Source organism: Apiospora phragmitis, assembly GCF_038363925.1.
Source record: "Apiospora phragmitis strain CBS 135458 chromosome Unknown utg000001l:1.0-2902119.0:1.0-2906034.0, whole genome shotgun sequence".
In the NCBI taxonomy this organism is placed as follows: domain Eukaryota; kingdom Fungi; phylum Ascomycota; class Sordariomycetes; order Amphisphaeriales; family Apiosporaceae; genus Apiospora; species Apiospora phragmitis.
This window is the reverse complement of record NW_027117399.1, coordinates 1,165,806-1,184,059: the sequence shown is the minus strand read 5'-3', so window position 1 is coordinate 1,184,059 and position 18,254 is coordinate 1,165,806. Positions and strand designations below refer to the sequence as shown.

Sequence of the window (18,254 nt, the reverse complement as noted above, 5' to 3'; positions counted from 1 at the left end):
ATAATAGACGTGAACCCCTATTACAGGTTGAATTATTCGCATTAGAAAAGGAAAACACAGTAAGCCAGCCGCCAGGCATCCCCGGAAGTAAAAGAATCTAATATATAAAATATTGGAAAATTGTTCGTACATGCCAAAATACGTAGGAGAGGAATAACCAACAGGTCAAGACAAAACATCGCATAAACAGAACATGACCACCCATAGCGCTCTAGCCCGTTTCAAAGCCAAGAAAAGGCCTCCAGTCCTGTATATCCCCAGAATTATTCATATGCATCGTTAACGAGACTGAAGAAATTTACAAGCATTAATCCGACCGTGTTTCCGTTTTCCTTCTTGTTTCTGGAGGGTATGGCTTTGCCACTTCTGCCTTTTTTTTCTCGCTCTGAGATTTGATGATGGGGGGGCGGGGAAGGAAGGAGAAGGGGGTTAAGCAAAATAAACTCGAGTTCAATTTGACCCCCTTATTCAAGCTTCGATGACGACCTTTAATACCAAATTGCCATTGTCGTCCATGGTCCGACTTGCGAGTTCAAATGCCTTCTTGGCAGCGGCAAGGCCCTTGAAGCGATGCGTAACCATATCATCCAACTTTGGGAACTGGTAGCCTCCATAACCACTGCCGTTCTGCTGACCACAGAGTAAGCGAATACCGGTTGGGTATGTGTTGGCATAGCGAAAGATGCCAAGGATGTCGACTTCTCGGAGGTGGGCAGCAGACAAGGGTAGGGTTTGGATAGGGGTACCCATTCCAACCATGATGACCTTGCCGCCTGGTCTTGTTGCGTAAATGCTGGTGTGCATACATACCTCCTTTCCGGTACACTCGAAGCTATAGTCCACGCCCTCGTTCTCGTCTTCATCCTGTAGGCCAAAGACGGTATTCGTCAATGTGAGCAGCTCGGCGGCTAGCCCCTTAGCGCCCTCCAGCTTCCCGTGGATTGAGTCGGAGAACAGACTTGCAGGGGTCATGGCACCAACTTCTAGAGGCGTAGATGCACCCGATGCATCAGTGCTGAAGGAGGAGCTACTAGATGAGGTATGCAGGGGGCGCTGAATAACGTAGCCATGGGTAGCAAAGCCCTTACTGAGAGCATAATCTACCCGGCCCACGTCAAGATCACATATAGTGACATTTGTACACCCCGAACGGCGCGCCATGGCTGCAGTGAGGAGACCAACTGTACCCGCACCCATGACAAGGGCAGACGAGCCGGGAGTTGGGCAGGCACGGTTCACGGCGTGTATAGCCACGGATAGCGGTTCGAGCAAGGCCGCTGCATCGAAGGACACGTGCTCCGGAAGCCTGTATCTAGTTAGTCAGGCGAACATATTCCGTATATTTGCAGGAGCGTACTTATAACACCAGGCAGCTGGATGATTTATCCTCTCTTGTAATGTGCCCTGGAAGTGAGGGACACTCTTCGCACTACTTCTGAACCGCATTCGCTTGCAGAGGTTGTATCTACCCTTGCGGCAGATAATACACTGCCCGCAGGGTAAACCTACTTCTAGAGCGACTCTATCGCCAATTCGGAAGTCCGATACGTGCGACCCCATGGCCACAACGACGCCGGACGATTCATGGCCAAGTGACAAGGGCGCACAAGCACACAAGTCACCATTTGCAAACTTGTTGTAGTATGAAACGTCGGACCCGCAGATCCCTGTCGACTTGATAGCAATCTGGAGCTCCCCGACACCTGGGTCTTCGATGGGTCTGACTTCCTGCACAGATAAGTTTGTTAGTACTCCGCATGTATATATGTAAGAGCTAGTAAGACGGTCCCGATCCGTGTAACAAGTAAGCTGGGGTATATTTTAACTCACCAATCGTAAGTCTCTTGGTCCATGCAAGACAGATACATTGACCGAGGACTTGGAATGAACGGGTAGATGCATTGGTGCCATCTCATCAATCATGGCCGACGGAGCCATTGACAGATATTAGAAGCGTGGGATGGGCGTGGGATGTATTGATGGCGCTATCGGTAGGCGCAACCCACAACTATGGGTTGGTTCAGGGTCAAGTATGAGGACCTGAAAAGGCAGCTCGGTAAAGGCAGATGATGGTTGTACCAAGGAGGCAGAGACAGATTGAGGCTTTCTTGACACAGATAAAGTCGTAGATAGAGAACCAGGAAGCCAGCATGTGGGTGTAGGTAGAAAAAGGTGGGAGAAACCCCCCACTCCTTATGTACATGATGGGGAACCATGATATTTGAACCGCTCTGTCAAGAAACAGTGCTTGTATGTATCGACTTCAGTCATCGACTACACAGAGAGTATCGAGGTGGTCTCTGTGGGCCGCGGCTGATCCAATGTTTCTGATGCCTGTGAAGCATTGTGCAGTTTTGCCAGGTCCAGTTAGATAGCAACGAGTTATCTCAACAAGCAACGCGGGCCACTTTACAATCTCGGGAGATATTATGCAAGCAGCTAGCGACGATGCAGCAAAGGGCATCATTCCACAGGACTTGGAGCGCAAGGTCCATGGCCGTGGATGGTATAGTAAACAGTGGTTGTAGCCCACAGGGTTCTGATGTACCTATGCCTGCAGAGATGCTGTCGGATAGTGTGATTCAGGTACCGAGTGTGAGCCGGTCACCTCGGAAAGCTGCATGGTGTATGTATAATCGACGGCTAGGTATAGGTGGGGACCCTGCTTCATCGCGTCCAGACGCTGGCTCCTGTTCGTCGGCTGCGAAAGGCTCCACTTGGAAGCATACCTCCCAGCCTGCCGCCACTCGGATAGGAAGCCATGACAGCGGAGGAGACCAAATCTGACCAAGTAGGCATGGTACAATCGGTCAACTATGACATGACACTATCTTACTAGTCGGTAGGCAAACAATGTTGCTGTGTGTATGGGCCGATCCGATGCGAGGAGAGGATCCGAATATCAACTGAAATGCATCCATCTCCATGTAGAATGAATATCCAAGATCGGCAGAGACCGCCAATCAATACTAAGTCGGTTTAGTAAGATATCGGTTGCGGCTTACGGAGACAGCCCCGAGCGGTATGAAGTAGATCATAACAGAGGAGAAGCAGGACAATCGCTGAGCCTTTGTGAGGTTTGCCTGCCACTTGGGCAACAGGAAAGCGGTATAATCTCAAGTTCAATGACTGGAGGGTGTGAGGACCAAGTGAGGGTCGTTAGAATAGACAGCTATGCCTGAGAGGCCGCGGCTCCTTCGAAATAAAGAAGCCAATAGCGAGTTGCCTTCCACCGAATGATTATGTATGATACAATTAGTATTGAAACCATAGAGAAGCCGAGTCTGGTTTATGTATCATACATCCGATCGCCGGCATCGTCTCTTGCTGGTCGGTAGATACAAAACCCCCCTATTGCTCATCATGTAGATCAAGTCTTTCAGTAGACGAAGATCTTTGTTTTGGCGACACATCGACAGTGTTTGATGGCAATCAATGATGACTTTCCAAGTCGTGTCGAGAGAAGGCGTGTTGTGTTGTTGCTTTGAACATGGGGAAAGTACGACAAACTACAGGCCGGGACAAAATCGAGGTTTCCTCACCCCGTGTTGGGTACGAGTAGTAGCATTGGATGCGGCCCACTACCTACATTATTAGGTATTTTGCCCATCAGCACTCGCACTTATACAGTAATAACACCAAGCTCACGAGCCGCTTCGAATCAGCTGCCTGGCTCTTTCTTCCCTTGGAGGATCAGCAACGCGTGCAGCCATCACACCATCTCCTGGCGCAGCGCGCATTTTCTTATGATGAACAAACATTATGACTCTAAATATGAAGACCACTTATCTCTGATCAGCCGGTATCTATGGATACCTACGTACATTATTGCTACTTTTAGTCTTTCCCTCCGTCGAGATGTCCCATTCGGAAGTGGTATTTCTTTCCAGTGCAGGCTGCAGAGAGATTGTCGTTTGGCAAGACCATAGCAGCGGGAACCATGGACAAGGGTCATGTTGGAATACCACCCTACTGTATAAAGGTATTAAGGCACGGAAACAGATGTCACGACGATAGATAGCTCGGGGAGGCCAAGGCATGCCAACCAGGCCATAGTGGATCACCACTTCCAATAAACATGCTAATACCATCCATCCCTCCTTCAACCGAAGAGGTAGTCGGAATGTTTGGGAAGCTCTCCTAGCTTACGATCCTCCCATGGCCCTGCCAATTGTTACTGCTTAGGTCAATCGGTCCGGATATCCCAGCATGAGCATTTGAACTCAGCCAGAAATCGACATAGGTGTGGACTTGTGTCTATGTGTCTGTCTCCTCGGAGCTATCCCAGCCAATCGGCCCACTACCAATTATGTAGTTCTTCAGCAGAGAAGCTCATAGGATTCCATCTTGGCAAAGGATTCGACTGTATTTTGATCCAAGTTGTTTAAACAGCATCGGCTAGTCTCGAACTTGCCAGAAATGATCGGCTTAATAACTAAGCCCGCTTTCGTATCCAGTTATTTGTTGGCTACCAGTTTACTTGAGACCTGCAATATCGGATCTCTTAATGAAGGATATAGAATTTATGTATTTTGTTTGGGTGTTCAATTGTCAGGCCAATGTGGGGAACCTATTTCTGATATATGTGAGTTGGAGAACACACGAACGTTGTTCCTTTCAGCCTGGAATTGATTTGAAGCTGATGGTCTGACCTAGATCATGTACCGTTACACCTGCGCTTACACTATATTCAGTGTGTGGCCGCTCAACGGACGGCAAGTGCATTATATTCTGGAAGTTGAGTCATACTATACCTCTACTTAAGCGAACTCGCGGGAAGAAATCCGCCCTGTCCGCCTTGCCCACTTCCCCCAATTATCTTCATGTAACAGACCACATACTGGCCAATGTTCAACAACCTTATATGAACATACAAGCGTCAAGGCGTTGGACTCCCCTTCTCACAGCTTGCCACGTCTCTTGTGATATAACGGCGGCGCAGATCTGGGCTCCAACCAAGAACCCAATATTATCTTCTTGTCAAAATCTATACCATCCCATCTACAGGAATCACCTCGAGGCACAGCCTCAACGTGACCTACCCGATACTCACAGAGTACCGGACTTCGAGTCTTGTATCCCAGATCTGCTCTACTCCGTGGGTTTCAAAGGGTAATATGAAGACAGGGTTTGGTGCAGAGCCTAGGCTTGCAGATGGCCCAACAAGCAAGTCGACCGTCTTTGCATGAGGAGCTGTCTAGGGTTGGGACAGTATGGGCCCACAAACGTCGGCCCCTTGCGCCGTGATTCCACGATGGCGGCTTGACAGTTGACAGTCACATATTCGATGCAGAAGCAAGCACCGTCACCTTGGGGAGGCTTGCCAGGTTGTGAGAGTCTGCCTTACCAGTGTAGCCCGTCTTGCATGCTGTATCCCCCAGCCGTTTCGTCTCCGCAATGAACGAGTCTTTTACATGCATAGTGTTTGTTGCTCGGCGCACTAGGATTCAAGATGGAATTCCCATACCGGCTAAACACAAAGCAAGACATCCTTTGGGGACCTTGGCCACACTCATTTTTCTGCACTATGTTGATGATGGCAAACACATTCGACACGAAAAAGCATATGTTGAGTGTTTGCTAGCCAAGCCTGGCCGATTCTTTCGGCCCAATCAACCAGGGCCAATAATTGGCATCGGCTAGTTGAGAGATAAGGCAGGCGAGCTGCATGAAGTTACTGGAGGACTCGGTAAGCCATCTACGCAGTTTCTCCTGTAGCTAGCTTTGACAAGATGCATACAAACATGCGCAGCGATGGAGACTTCCGTTGAAAGCATTTTGACATGTGTATGGCTATCAGTAAGGCTTTCCTCGTCTCTCCATCAATCGGGTTCGACGGTCAGCCCACGATGTATCCACGGTCCCCCAGAAGCAAGTCAGAGCTAGTGTGATGATGTCGCGATCGTTCTGATGTTTGGTCATGTCACACACCCAAAGATCTATCTTCTGCGGACGCAACGCATAGCAGGACTGCGGCCCGCTCAACTCATTTTATATGTCCTTGTACGGATATCCTATTGAGGTTTACCATTCATCGCTTCTCCCCACCCGGAACGGCCCAGCTTAGATGGTATATACTACCTAAGTAAGCGAGTACAACAGAAAACCATTGTGACAAGCCTCGTTGGGAGTATTTCGGTAAATGAGTAATCAGATAGTTTCACACATGTGAACTAGGAGTGGCATTGCCACGAGATCTCGTCGTTCACATCTCGAGCTTGATTGTCCACCTAAGCCCTAGGCAGTGTAACTCCAGACTTGTCTTTCAGTTCGGGTTACACTACATTGCCGGCCACATTGTTGTCTAAGTACATACCTACATACTTCTCAAACTTCCTCGCCCCTTCCCCCTTTCTCTCATATGTATGAGAGCGAAACACGGCCCCGTGTGTGTGTGTGTGTGTGTGTCATTGCTTGACCACATGTGATGGAAGAGAAGCAACGTTGAAGTAAACGACAGACATGCTGCGTGTTAAAGGATGGGCTATTCTCTGCCCGGCGCAAAACGCGGATGCTGACCTCGGCAAAGGTGAATATAGAAAGGGTTGTTTCCCCTACACCCAAGTTTCCTTCATGTACCGGCCAAGCAATTCAACCCATCGAGAGAGCACGCAGTAGCGGTGAGATCCGTGGTAGTATCAACATTTAGCAGCTGGGGCCCTGTGTGTGCGTGTAATTAGGAGGTATAATAAACATCATACATATTCGAACTTCATTCCACTCCTCCATGATGCTCCAAAAAAAAGCATGTAACGCGTGCAGATACCTAGCTTATCTATCACTTCTGCATATATGCACTTAATCCTCCTGCAAAAGCAAAAGCGGGAGGCAGAAGGCGGAGTTGGACAAGTATTTATGCACGACTCAAGATAACAGGCTACACTACGGTGTACCCTCGGCGGTGGTGCGATATGGTCAGGCAGAATGGGAAATGTAGAAACATGGGAACACTGGTGAGCCTTGGGTAAAATACAATGCTATCGCATCCGAACTGAAGCTGGGTCTGCTGTCGACGTTCAACTACTATCATCTCCTACAGGCCTCTCGTATCTTCTGCCTATGGACTTTGTCCTACCAACTTTGCCAAGCTGCCATGTTCACCCATCCTTATCTCCTTGACGCCCCATCCATCCATCACCAGTGCCACATTTTTAAAACGTGCTCGTCGCCAATCGACTCGCAGCATTTCGGGCATCCACCCTGTCCTCGTCGTCTTCAGCCAGACCGCTCAGGCCCCTGGTGCCGCTGCTGGGAGCCTTCCCAGCCACGCCTCCAGCAACGTCCTCGCCCGCCTCCTCACCCCCGGCCACGTTGGACGTCATGATGCTGCCAGAGACGCTCCGGCTGAGGTTGTCCGTGCGTCGCGGCACACCGCTCCAGGCATCGCCCTTGGGGCCCTGACTGGCGGCCATGCTGGCCCTCCGAACAGTCGGGTGCGCCTCGCGGCCCAGTCTGCTCAGACCGCCTGAGTTATCGATGGCCCGGATGTCCGGGCGCACACCCTCGAGTAGGGCCAGCGTGCGCCGCTCTGCCTCGATCTCGCGCAGAACGAACTCGCGGATGCTCATGCGTAGGTCGGTTGTGGTGCGAGTGAACCACTTGCGCTTTTCGTGCACCAAGTTCTGCGTAACACGTGTGGTTTTCCTCATGAGCTCGAACTCGTTGTTGCGCGCATCATCAAGTGCGGTGATGGCTTCGTCAACCTTGTCGCGCCGCACGTTCGAGCTGGCCTTGAGACGATCTGCCGCATTCAGTTTGCTACGCGTGCTCTCCTGAGCTTGCAAGAATTCTCGAATAAGAAGTTGGCGATTGGTCAAGGTTTCTTTGACAATGAAGGCATCCTGTGAGTGATATTGGAACGGATCTCCAATGGTCGTAGCCTCTGCAGTCGCCTGAGCGGCATGGCAATCTCCAACCGTTTGCACCACTTTTCCGAGCTTGCGATAGGCGCTAGCAAGACCTTGGTGAGGCTCCTGTACGTTCATTCCACCGAGTTTGACACCATAGTCAGATTCCGCGAGGCCAAGTCCTATGTAAAGTCAGTAGACGTTCTCCTGTAGATCCACAAATGGGTTCAAGATGGGTTGCTTCTCTGTACCTCTTCGAGCCTTGACTAGTTTGTCGACCTTGTGACCAGCATCCATTGAACCAAGATAGAAAAGCTTGACAATTGGACGAGCATCCGAAAGCTCAGGGGTATCATCCGGCGGCGGGGCGAATTGTTTCAGAAGCTTCCTGCGCACACCGGTGGCAGGCTGCTTCCTTTTCACCATAGGACTATAGCCAAAATCGCTTTCTACAAACAGAACCATCTCCTCATCCCTCATCAAGACTTCATTGCTGCAGACGTAGTTCAACCACCTTTGCATCAGGCCCTTGACTCGTAACTCGTCCTCGTCTGTCCCCGCCCCAGCCGATGTCAATGCTGGCGGTACTGCGGGAACGAGTGCTTCTGGATTGGCGGATATCAGATGATCGGCGAGCTTTGCGAATTCGGAATGGAGGCGGCGGACATCGCGGAACTGTGTAGTACGGAATCTGGGTATGTTTGCTCTAGACGCACTCGTTAGTTCAGCTTGTCATCAGAAGGGTACATTCTGTTTCGCGATACGTACGTGAACATCAAATCTCAGGATGGGATCTTTCCTGCCTGTGCGCTCCAAACCGGTGATCTTTGCCTGCAACTTGTACTGTGGGTAGCTCGGTTTTCGGGCTTGCTGCTGCTGCTGCTGTCCCTGTCCGACGGGTGCGCCGGCTTCCCCCTGAGGCTGCGATTGCTCCTCGCCAGCCGGTTGTGGCGCTCCGGCATCATCGCCATGCTGTTCCTGCTCTGAGGAAGCGCCGGCCTCTGGCTGTTGCGACGATTCGCCTTGTTGTGATGAGTTGTACTCATGGGTAGAAGCTGTACTGCTAGCAGTATTGGGTCTCGCAAAAGCATTCGTGGTCAAGTCGTCGTGTTGCAGTCCATTGCTAGGATCCTGGGATCCGTATCCACCATAGGTGGCTTCGTTGCCCAATGAGCTATAATTGGCAGACTGGTTGCGCCGAGGTGATGCAGGAGGCGATGAACCCCAAGGTGAGCTACCGGCCGGGTTCTCGTCGTCGGCCATGGTCGAACGGTAGTCCATGGCGATGGTGTGGTGTGGTGTCGGTAAGAAGCGGAAGTCGGCGACAATGGCTAGGAGGGTAAGATATTATGACGTTGGCAGCGCGGTCCGTCTGGCAGTCCAGAACTCCCTGGTGAGACCTATCGTGGTGGGCCTGGGTAACCTTAGGATAAGAGAAAGAGGGACCTCAACTGTTCAAGCCATGCATTCTGTGGTCCAGGGACCTGTCTGCAGAAAAAGAGCAAGCCGACAAGAAGCACAATCCGCCGTTTTGGGGTAGTGGTGATGAGAGAAAATTCGATGTCTTGATTGTTTGTTGCCTTATGCAAGCTCACTTTGGTGACGATCAACGAAGTGAACTGTGGTGGAAGCTTGCGCCTCCTCGTTAGGTACCTCTCATGCGCTCATGCAATCAACCGGGCAAGACTCTCAACATTCTATGCGTACGATCCACGACCAATCAGATGGCGATGAGTCCCCTTGGAAGGAGGGGCGAGCTGCGCTAGACCCGATCAGCACAAGCGGCTTTTACTTGCTTGGGTACCTGCCTCCAATTGATCAATCGACCCTTGTCTGCTGCAAGTGCGCTCGTCTAGTTGAAGAACTTGCAAAATTGATTCGAGTGATACTGCCTACACGCCTATATCAAGTCCGTCTGTCTGGATGATCCAGGCTGTTCGTAGTACAAACAACATCTACGGACCAACTTCTAAAAGGTACAAGCAACACACACATTGTAACGCCTCGTCTTGCCGGGGTTGAGATGCATATAAGGACCGTGACAGATGCTGCATTCTAGACATAGATCCCATCGCTTGGTCACCCAGTAAGTCCTAAGAATTGACGTAGGCCTACAGGTATACATCAGGGCGTTCAATGGCATGCATATGCCACTCTACCCACGTCGAATTGGAGGGATGGGCTTGTGCACACCTGTCAGGGCAGTCCTTCGACGCCCAGGCCCGGTCTCATCATGGCCGGCTTGTGTAAGAGGGGCCAATGCCCTGCCTCTCCGTAGGCCTATCTCTTCTCCTTCAAGGGGGCAGCGAGACTCTGTCCTAGATTCTATCCGCAACATAGGCATCATTGCTCACGTCGATGCTGTAAGTCGAATTGCCCCAACCCGCAAGACCAAAGACGCATTCTGACATGTTCACAGGGGAAAACAACCACCACCGAGGCCATGTTGTACAACAGTGGCGCAACCAGGCACTTAGGAAGTAAGTTATGCTCACTGAATCGCATGTAAAAAATAATACTTGAGTTCATACTTGTTTGATTCAAGCCTACTAACAAATTTTGTAGACGTTGATCGCGGAAACACCGTGACCGACTTTCTACCCATGGAGATGAAGAGAGGCATCACCATTCAGTCTGCTGCCATCACCTTCAAGTGGCCCCCCCCCGAACGCTTGAGGCCGGGAGCCCATGAACACATAATAAACCTCATCGACACACCTGGACACGTGGATTTTCGGTTCGAGGTTGAGCGCTGCATTCCAATTCTTGACGGCGCCGTATGTGTTATTGATGGCGTGGAGGGCGTCGAAGCTCATACTGAGAGAGTGTGGGCCTCCGCTCAGGAGTTCAAGGTGCCCCGGATTATCTTGGTCAACAAGCTCGACAGGGAAGGAGCCTCATTCAAGAAGTCGGTCCAAGACATCGGCATGAAGCTTAACGGGATGCCTCTGGTCTGCCAGATTCCTTGGTGGGAGAACGACACTGTCAAGGGCATCGTGGATGTGGCATCGCGTTCGGTCGTAAGTTGGCCACATGCTGCGAAGGATGACAATAGCCCCGAAGAACTGGCGAAACAGACTCCGCCCTTCACCGATGAAATCGAACGGGCAAGGGATAGGCTCATCGAACAGCTCTGTGATCAGGACGAACGGCTCTTGGACTTATGGACGGACCAAGGGGCGACATCGCCGTCGAGGAGATTAAAGGTGCCATCCGCCGTGTCATCAGTAGTGGCGAAGGATCTCTTATTCCGGTATTTGCCGGTTCAAGCCTGAAAAACATCGGAGTCAAGCCATTATTAGATGCTGTTATTGACTACTTGCCCAGCCCGCAAGACCGCCCGGAGTTGAATGTGCGAATTGGATCAGAAATTCAGCCACTGAGCAAGGTCATAGAAGCAACCCGTCATGCCAAAGTGTCAAAGAAAGAACAAACGCAGGTCGAGGCTGTGGCCTCTGTCTTCAAGGTTGTCAACGACCCAAAAAGGGGTATGCTGACCTGGGTACGAAATTACCAGGGACTTCTGAAGAAAAATACGCCTTTGTGGATTCCAACCTACAAGACTTCGAGAGACCATTGAACATCATGCAAATCTCGGCCAAAAACCATATGGAGATCCCCCACTTGACACCGGGCCAGATCGGCGCCCTGACAGGACTAAAGAGGGCGCGGACGGGTGATACACTCATGGCCTTTACTGGGAACAAAAAACCCACAACCAAGATTGGCCAAGTCAAAGTGCGGCCTCCAGATATTCCACCAGCAGTGGCATTCCTGGTTATGGAGCCTAAGACCCCCTCGGGTCTGAAGCACATAGAAGCCTCTTTAGAAAACCTATCCAGAGAAGATCCTAGTGTCAGGTGGTCTTACAACGAAAAGTCGGACGAGTTCACGCTCTCTGGCATGGGGTCTTTGCACTTGGAGATCGCTCGAGATCGGTTGGAAAATCATTATAAGGTTGAAGCTCTCTGGGGAGGTATTCAAGTGGAATACAAGGAATGCGTAACCATTCCCACAGACATCCATAGAGCTGTCATCGACAAGCCGATTGCTGGTAAACCTGGAATGGCCGCATGTAGTGCACTTGTTGAGCCGCTGGATGCTAGTGAGTTCGAAGCACTCACTCACTCCGAGACCGAAAGGACGGTAATATCATCAGAGTATTGTTTCCTGGTGCCGATATGAGCGATTTAGATCCGGCGGAGATCAGGCCACAGCTGGTGAATGGAGCCATTGCTGCATTGGCAGCTGGTCCAAGAAAAGGGGCGCCATTCAACCAATGTTTGCTTACAATCACCTTTGATGCTTCGACCGACTACTTCGGGCCAACACCGGCTGGGCACTATGTTGGTGCGGCACAGAGAGCGGTGAGGACGGCCGTGGTCGAATCGTACAAGAAGAGGGAGGAGAACATCGGAATCCTCGAGCCTGTCATGAGTGTGACGATCACCTGCCCGGAGTCGGCAGCAAAAGCCGTCCAGCATGACCTGCATTCTGCTCGAGGAGGCCAAGTCCTCGAGGTGCGAGATATGCAGGATAACACCGCGGTCCGGGAAGGTGGTCGCATCGAGGTCTCGGACATCTACGCGCCGCCAGACCCCTACGAGTTCCAGACCTCGCTGCGCGAGACGAGGCAGGGCAGCCTCCGGATGCTCGAGATTGTCGCCCAGGTCCCTCTCAAGGAGATGCTCGACTACGACAACGTCTTGCGGAGCAAGACAGCGGGTAGACACTCCCTGACTATGGCGCTGGATACATTTGTGCGAGTCACGGGCGCGCGAGAGAAGGCACTCTGATGGGTGTAAGAATAAGTAGAAATATCTCGTTTGGGTTTCCTTCCACATTTGACGTGATCTATATATACATTCTCAACTGTCGTTCCAAATCCCAGCCCCCTGGCTGCATGATACAGAATACACTGTACTCGGTTACAATACCCCTGATTCATGGTTCATTCCAAGTCTTCATGTTTTGCTTTTTATATTGTCCGTTATTACGCGCTTCTTGTATATGAAGTAAATTGGAGCGCTTGTGATCGGCAGTGGCATATTTAACACCCCGTCATCGAAAATACTTAAGCTTGGAAGCAAAGATGCAGTCAGGGCGTCCCAGGGGCCACCACCCAAGGTCCGACCCGGGATTGTCGTGTGTCTGCCTGTCCGACAAAAACAATAAAAACCTACTAGTGGATATAACATCGCATAATCCGGTCCATATCATACGATCGAAGGTCCATCGACAATGAGCCATGCCTCCTGTTACTTCCGTGCCGGTGGCTTACAGCTTCGATACCATGTTCATCAGGCTTGGTCCACATAAGGCGGCAGTGGGGGCAGTGGGTAAACGGTGGCTTACCCCAACTCTATACAACTGTATTACCCGCGGAATTATTGGGGAAGCTGTGGGGGGCTCACTCTGGGCATACTGTTGTAATCAGGCTAAATTACTCTACTCCGCGTTCGTTGAGTGACTTATAAGTATCACATTTGGATAGCTGATCTTCAAACATGCAAACATATGTGAACACTTGAGAAAAAGCAAGCTACTTTCTTCTCTCTATTTCTCTCCTTGCCGTGACTTGGACTGCCAATATACAGGGGAGTGTCAAGATACACGAGCAAGTAGTATGTAAAGATGCCACAGGTCCGCAACCCCATTCTCCCCGGGTTCAATCCGGACCCGTCGATCCTCCGGGTCGGCGGAGACTACTACATCGCGACCTCCACATTCGAGTGGTTTCCGGGAGTGCAGATTCACCACTCGACAGACCTTGCGAATTGGGAGCTGGTCACGCGGCCCCTGACGCGCAAAAGCCAGCTGGACATGCGCGGCGACCCCGACAGCTGCGGCGTCTGGGCCCCCTGCCTCACGCACGACGGCGACCAGTTCTGGCTCGTCTACACCGACGTGAAGCGCAAGGACGGCTCGATTAAGGACGCGCACAACTACATTGTCCACGCGCCGGCCATCGAGGGCCCGTGGTCCGACCCGGTCTACGCCAACTCGTCCGGCTTCGACCCGTCGCTGTTCCACGACGACGACGGGCGCAAGTGGTTCGTCAACATGATCCAAGACCACCGGCGCCGGCCCCGTTCGTTTGCGGGGATCCGACTGCAGGAGTTCAGCCCGTCCGAGGGCAAGCTTGTGGGGCCCATGAAGACAATCTTCCACGGCACCGAGCTGGATCTCGTGGAAGCTCCGCATCTGTATAAGCGCAACGGGTGGTACTACCTCCTGACTGCCGAGGCCGGGACGGCCTACGAGCACGCTTGCACTTTGGCCAGGTCCCGCGATATCTGGGGTCCGTACGAAGTCCACCCGCAGAACCCCATTCTGTCTTCCAAAGATGCACCCTTCGCAGCCTTGCAGCGGGCCGGCCACGGTGACATCGTAGACACGCTGGACGGCAAGACCTACCTCGTGCATCTGTGTGGTCGCCCTATGACGCAGAAGCGTCGATGCGTGCTCGGCCGCGAGACGGCCATCCAGGAGGCGTATTGGTCAGACGACGACTGGCTGTACGTCAAGGACGGACCCGTCCCGTCCCTGCACGTCGAAGTGCCCAGCAATCCGGACGAAAGCCACTTCTGGGCAGAGCAGCGCTACACCTTTGAAAAGGACCTGCACAAGGATTTCCAGTGGCTCCGCACACCCGAGCCGGAGCGCATCCTGGCCATCGAGAGCGGCAAGCTCGTCCTGACGGGGCGCGAGTCAATCGGGTCCTGGTTCGAGCAGTCCCTGGTGGCCCGGCGACAGCAGCACTTCTCCTACGACGCCGAGACCGTCCTCGACTTCGCCCCAGACGACGAGCGGCAGTTTGCAGGGCTGACGGCGTACTACTGCCGGTACAACTTCTTCTACCTCGCGGTGACGGCGCACTCGGACGGGCAGCGGGAGCTGCTGGTCATGTGCTCCGAGGCGTCGTGGCCCGACGGCAAGCTGCGGATGCCGTTCCCGGACCCCGTGCCGATCCCCGCAAGGGCAAGGTGAAGCTGGCGCTCACTATCCGCAGCGACCGGCTGCAGTTCTACTACGCTATGGAGGGCGAGGAGCTCAAGGAGATCGGGCCGGTGCTGGACGCGACCATCCTCTCGGACGAGTGCGGTGGCCACCAGGCGCATGGCAGCTTCACCGGAGCTTTTGTGGGCATGGCTTGCTCGGACGTGAATGGGACCGCGAAACAGGCCAAATTCGACTACTTTGTCTATCGTCCGGTGCAGGATAAATCGGATCGGTATGTGGTGTGATAGTAGATGGATATGGCTCGATACAAGCCGTAGAAGGACTCCCAAAGTACCCCGATGTGTAGGTAGACATGATTTAGTCACAGCAATAGTAGTGGTGGAACTCTTACCCTCAGCAACCCGATGCCGGCTAATCGAGGTGGAAAGGGGCATTAGCAAATCACAACAGCCCAGCCTATACAATCCACTTCCCCATCCAAACACTCTCCAGTTGGCACTCGCCCGTTGCTCGGATCACTCGTTCTTTTTTTGTTTTCGTTAGTCTATACTATCGTAATAGGTGTCCCACGTCCTGTAGATTAATGTTCTCAATCGAGGTCGGGTGCCCTCCGCGGTCGATCCTGCCCCATCCGACACCCCAACCCGGCAGCAGTCCGCCGTGGGCCCCACTAGTATCGCCATCCTCCCGCACCACCGTCCCGCCCGGCACGATGCCCGTGGTGGAACTCGTGCTGCTCATCTCGAATCCTGCCGTGTCGTTGCTACTTCCCCTCCGCCGCGACCACTTGCCACTGCGGCTGCTGCCTGCCCTCCTCGAGTGGCGATCGTGGGCTTCTTGATGCTGTTGTTGCTGCCGGGCCGCCATTTCGGGAGAAGTCATGATTCCGACACGCGGGTTCCGTGCGCCCTTCTTGAAACGAGGGTAGTAAAAGCCTGCCGGTTGTCCGCCTTGGAAAGGATTCCACCACCGTTGTGGAGGTGCAATAAAACTGCCGTTGCGGCCTGCGTTGTATGAGGTTGGTTGCTCTGAAGGATACATGTGTCAGCGGTGAATTCGCAGTCTCACGTTTGGTGTGATGTCTTTGATTTTATCTGGAGACGTACCTCCTGCTAGTTCTTCCAGGGTAAGGCCCTTGGTCTCAGGGATCAAGAACGATACGAAGGTGCCGCACAGCATGAACAGAGCAAAGATCTGCATCAGTCTGTCGAGCCACGGTGAGCACTGGCTTCCCTTGCAGTCCACGGGTGAATTCTTGCTAAGGAGGGGGATCGAGATAACCTGAGCGATGATAGCCCCGATCTTGCCCATCGCTGCCGATAGCCCGTGACCAGAAGACCTATAGCGTGTGGGGAAGCATTCGGCAGGGGACGATGAAGGTTGTAGTATTCGGGCCCCAGTTGAAAAAGAATTGGGCAATCACATATAATGAGAGCATAGCGCCTTGGTTCAGGTGATGGTAGTAGAAACCCAAAACGGAGAATATGATGGTAAGGGCCATGAAGCCAAATATCTGTAAGGGCTTTCGCCCGATGGTATCGATGGTGAATATCGCCATCCAGTAGCCGGGGAGCGACCCGGCCACGGCTGAGATAATAGTACCAATGGCATTGTTAAACAGTTGTTCGTAAAGAGTATCGCCAGTGGCATAACCGATGGCATGAAGCACGATTGTGTTATTCAATCCAAGGCCATAGAAGGCCAGGTCCTAGGCATGGTCAGCCATACTAGCAACAGGTAGTCTTGAAAGGGGTTTTCATACTAGGAAGAACCAGCTCATCGTAGTGCCAATAAGCATTTTTGCGTTTTTCCACTGCCTGAAATAGGAATACAAGTCTGGCCATGATGCCGAAGGTATGTTGAGTGCCGGCGAGGCAACTTTTTTCATCCTCGCCTGCTGAACCTCGTCGACCTCCCCTTCCGCCTTGCTTGCCATATAGGCTTTTATGTCCGCATCGGCCTTTTCAACGTCTCTTGCTACCTCAAACGTGTACCTTGGAGTTTCAGGAATGGTGATTCGGTAGTATAAAGCGAAGCAAGCCGGTAATGCTCCAATACCGACGATTAAGCGCCAAGATCGATCCGCAGCAGTTCGGCATGCTACATCGCAAGACCCGACATTGGCCGCACCGTGGTAAGCATTTTCAAAGGACGCCGTGACTACTAGCGCTACCAGCGCTGCCACAAGCTGGCCGATACCCTGCATGGAGAAAACCGCCGACATCATGGCCCCTATAAAGTTAGCGTCAAGTGCTTCCGCCTGCTGGAATGTAGTAAAGCGGTTTATACCTCTCCATCTGGTTGGGGCAAACTCAGAAGTGATCACTGAGCTCAACGGGTAGTCCCCGCCGATTCCAACGCCCATCATCACTCTCCAGAAAGCCTTCACATCCAAGTCCTATGTTAGTAAAGGTCCCAAGACGTTACAGTCGGATATAGGGATCTAACCATCAGTCCAGTAAAACTCATGGCTTGGGATGGCGCCACTAGGGTGCAACCAAACGTAGCTACCACAATGATGGCTAGCTCGACGCCGTACATCCGTCTCCGGCCAAAGACATCGGCTAACCAACCGAACAGGATCTGACCAACGACAATACCGGCGCTTGTCGATGCCTTCAGGGCTTGGCTCACGGGCGTCGGTAAGGTGCCGTAGTTCCCGCCATACCCGTTCACGGCCTTTTCCGGCGGACCGTGCCAGAACACTACACCCAGTAGCGTCGTGATCAAGTTGATGGCGAAGATGTCGTAGGAGTCGAGGAAGAAGCCAATGCCGGCGACTAGGACTGCTCGGATGTGGTAGAAGCCAAAGGGGACCTTGTCGATCTCGGAAAGTGCCAGCCGCCGCCTCAGATTGGGGTCCTGGATGTGGCTGAAATCGTTGAAGAAGTTGTGGAATGCTCGATTTCCACCAAATGTCCGGCCATTTGAGGCCGGAGCGGCGGGCTCCGGTAGCATGTCCATAGTAAGCTGCGACCAACGCCACAGGCGCTGTACTAACAACTAATCGTGAAAGGAGATGCCTATTTCGAGCCTCGGCTCATTGCGCCAGGCAGGAGGGCGCTTACCAAGTGCACATGTCGGCCTCGAGGGGTTGTTGATGAAGAGCAGGCAAGGACAGAAAATGCTTCTTAGGCCCAGACTGTTTGACGTTGTGAGACTTAGCGATAGGTCGGTAGTGCCTCAATACTCGGAAGATGAACATGAAAAAAAGATACAGGGCGATTGGATCAAAGAAGAAGCGGGAAGGCTTGGAGATGCAGATCCCTAGGCTTAACAGGTCGCGTCTGTAGACGCTCGCATAGCCGGCAGTGCGGGCGAGACCCCAATATAGGTAAGCAGGGGCACTCGGTGGGCTGAAGTAGCCCGCATCACGGCCGTCCAATCCTAGCTGCGGGCAGGCCTCATGGGTGATATGGAGTCGTAAGACTCGTGCCACTGACA

General features: G+C 52.5%; 5 protein-coding genes across 5 annotated transcripts; 2 read left to right on the top strand and 3 right to left on the bottom strand.

Moving 5' to 3' along the window:
- Positions 1-468: 468 nt before the first annotated feature.
- Positions 469-1,902, bottom strand: PG994_000361 (uncharacterized protein; the record flags this gene model as incomplete). The annotated part of the gene is made up of 4 exons (XM_066851770.1): positions 469-1,306; positions 1,358-1,449; positions 1,510-1,728; positions 1,831-1,902. 4 exons carry the CDS (start codon positions 1,900-1,902, stop codon positions 469-471), a joined length of 1,221 nt encoding a protein of 406 aa, XP_066722402.1.
- A 5,249-nt stretch (positions 1,903-7,151) lies between these two features.
- Positions 7,152-9,128, bottom strand: PG994_000360 (Vacuolar protein sorting-associated protein 17; the record flags this gene model as incomplete). Its single annotated transcript, XM_066851769.1, has 3 exons — positions 7,152-8,029; positions 8,099-8,522; positions 8,616-9,128. 3 exons carry the CDS (start codon positions 9,126-9,128, stop codon positions 7,152-7,154), a joined length of 1,815 nt encoding a protein of 604 aa, XP_066722401.1.
- A 952-nt stretch (positions 9,129-10,080) lies between these two features.
- PG994_000359 (uncharacterized protein) lies at positions 10,081-12,643 on the top strand (the record flags this gene model as incomplete). Its single annotated transcript, XM_066851768.1, has 7 exons — positions 10,081-10,093; positions 10,188-10,210; positions 10,267-10,327; positions 10,413-11,100; positions 11,175-11,335; positions 11,377-11,952; positions 12,042-12,643. 7 exons carry the CDS (start codon positions 10,081-10,083, stop codon positions 12,641-12,643), a joined length of 2,124 nt encoding a protein of 707 aa, XP_066722400.1.
- Positions 12,644-13,481: 838 nt separating this feature from the next.
- PG994_000358 (glycosyl hydrolase family 43) lies at positions 13,482-15,094 on the top strand (the record flags this gene model as incomplete). The annotated part of the gene is made up of 2 exons (XM_066851767.1): positions 13,482-14,833; positions 14,860-15,094. 2 exons carry the CDS (start codon positions 13,482-13,484, stop codon positions 15,092-15,094), a joined length of 1,587 nt encoding a protein of 528 aa, XP_066722399.1.
- A 265-nt stretch (positions 15,095-15,359) lies between these two features.
- On the bottom strand, positions 15,360-17,774 carry PG994_000357 (major facilitator superfamily domain-containing protein; the record flags this gene model as incomplete). The annotated part of the gene is made up of 5 exons (XM_066851766.1): positions 15,360-15,838; positions 15,917-16,091; positions 16,234-16,518; positions 16,573-17,193; positions 17,238-17,774. 5 exons carry the CDS (start codon positions 17,772-17,774, stop codon positions 15,360-15,362), a joined length of 2,097 nt encoding a protein of 698 aa, XP_066722398.1.
- Positions 17,775-18,254: the final 480 nt, after the last annotated feature.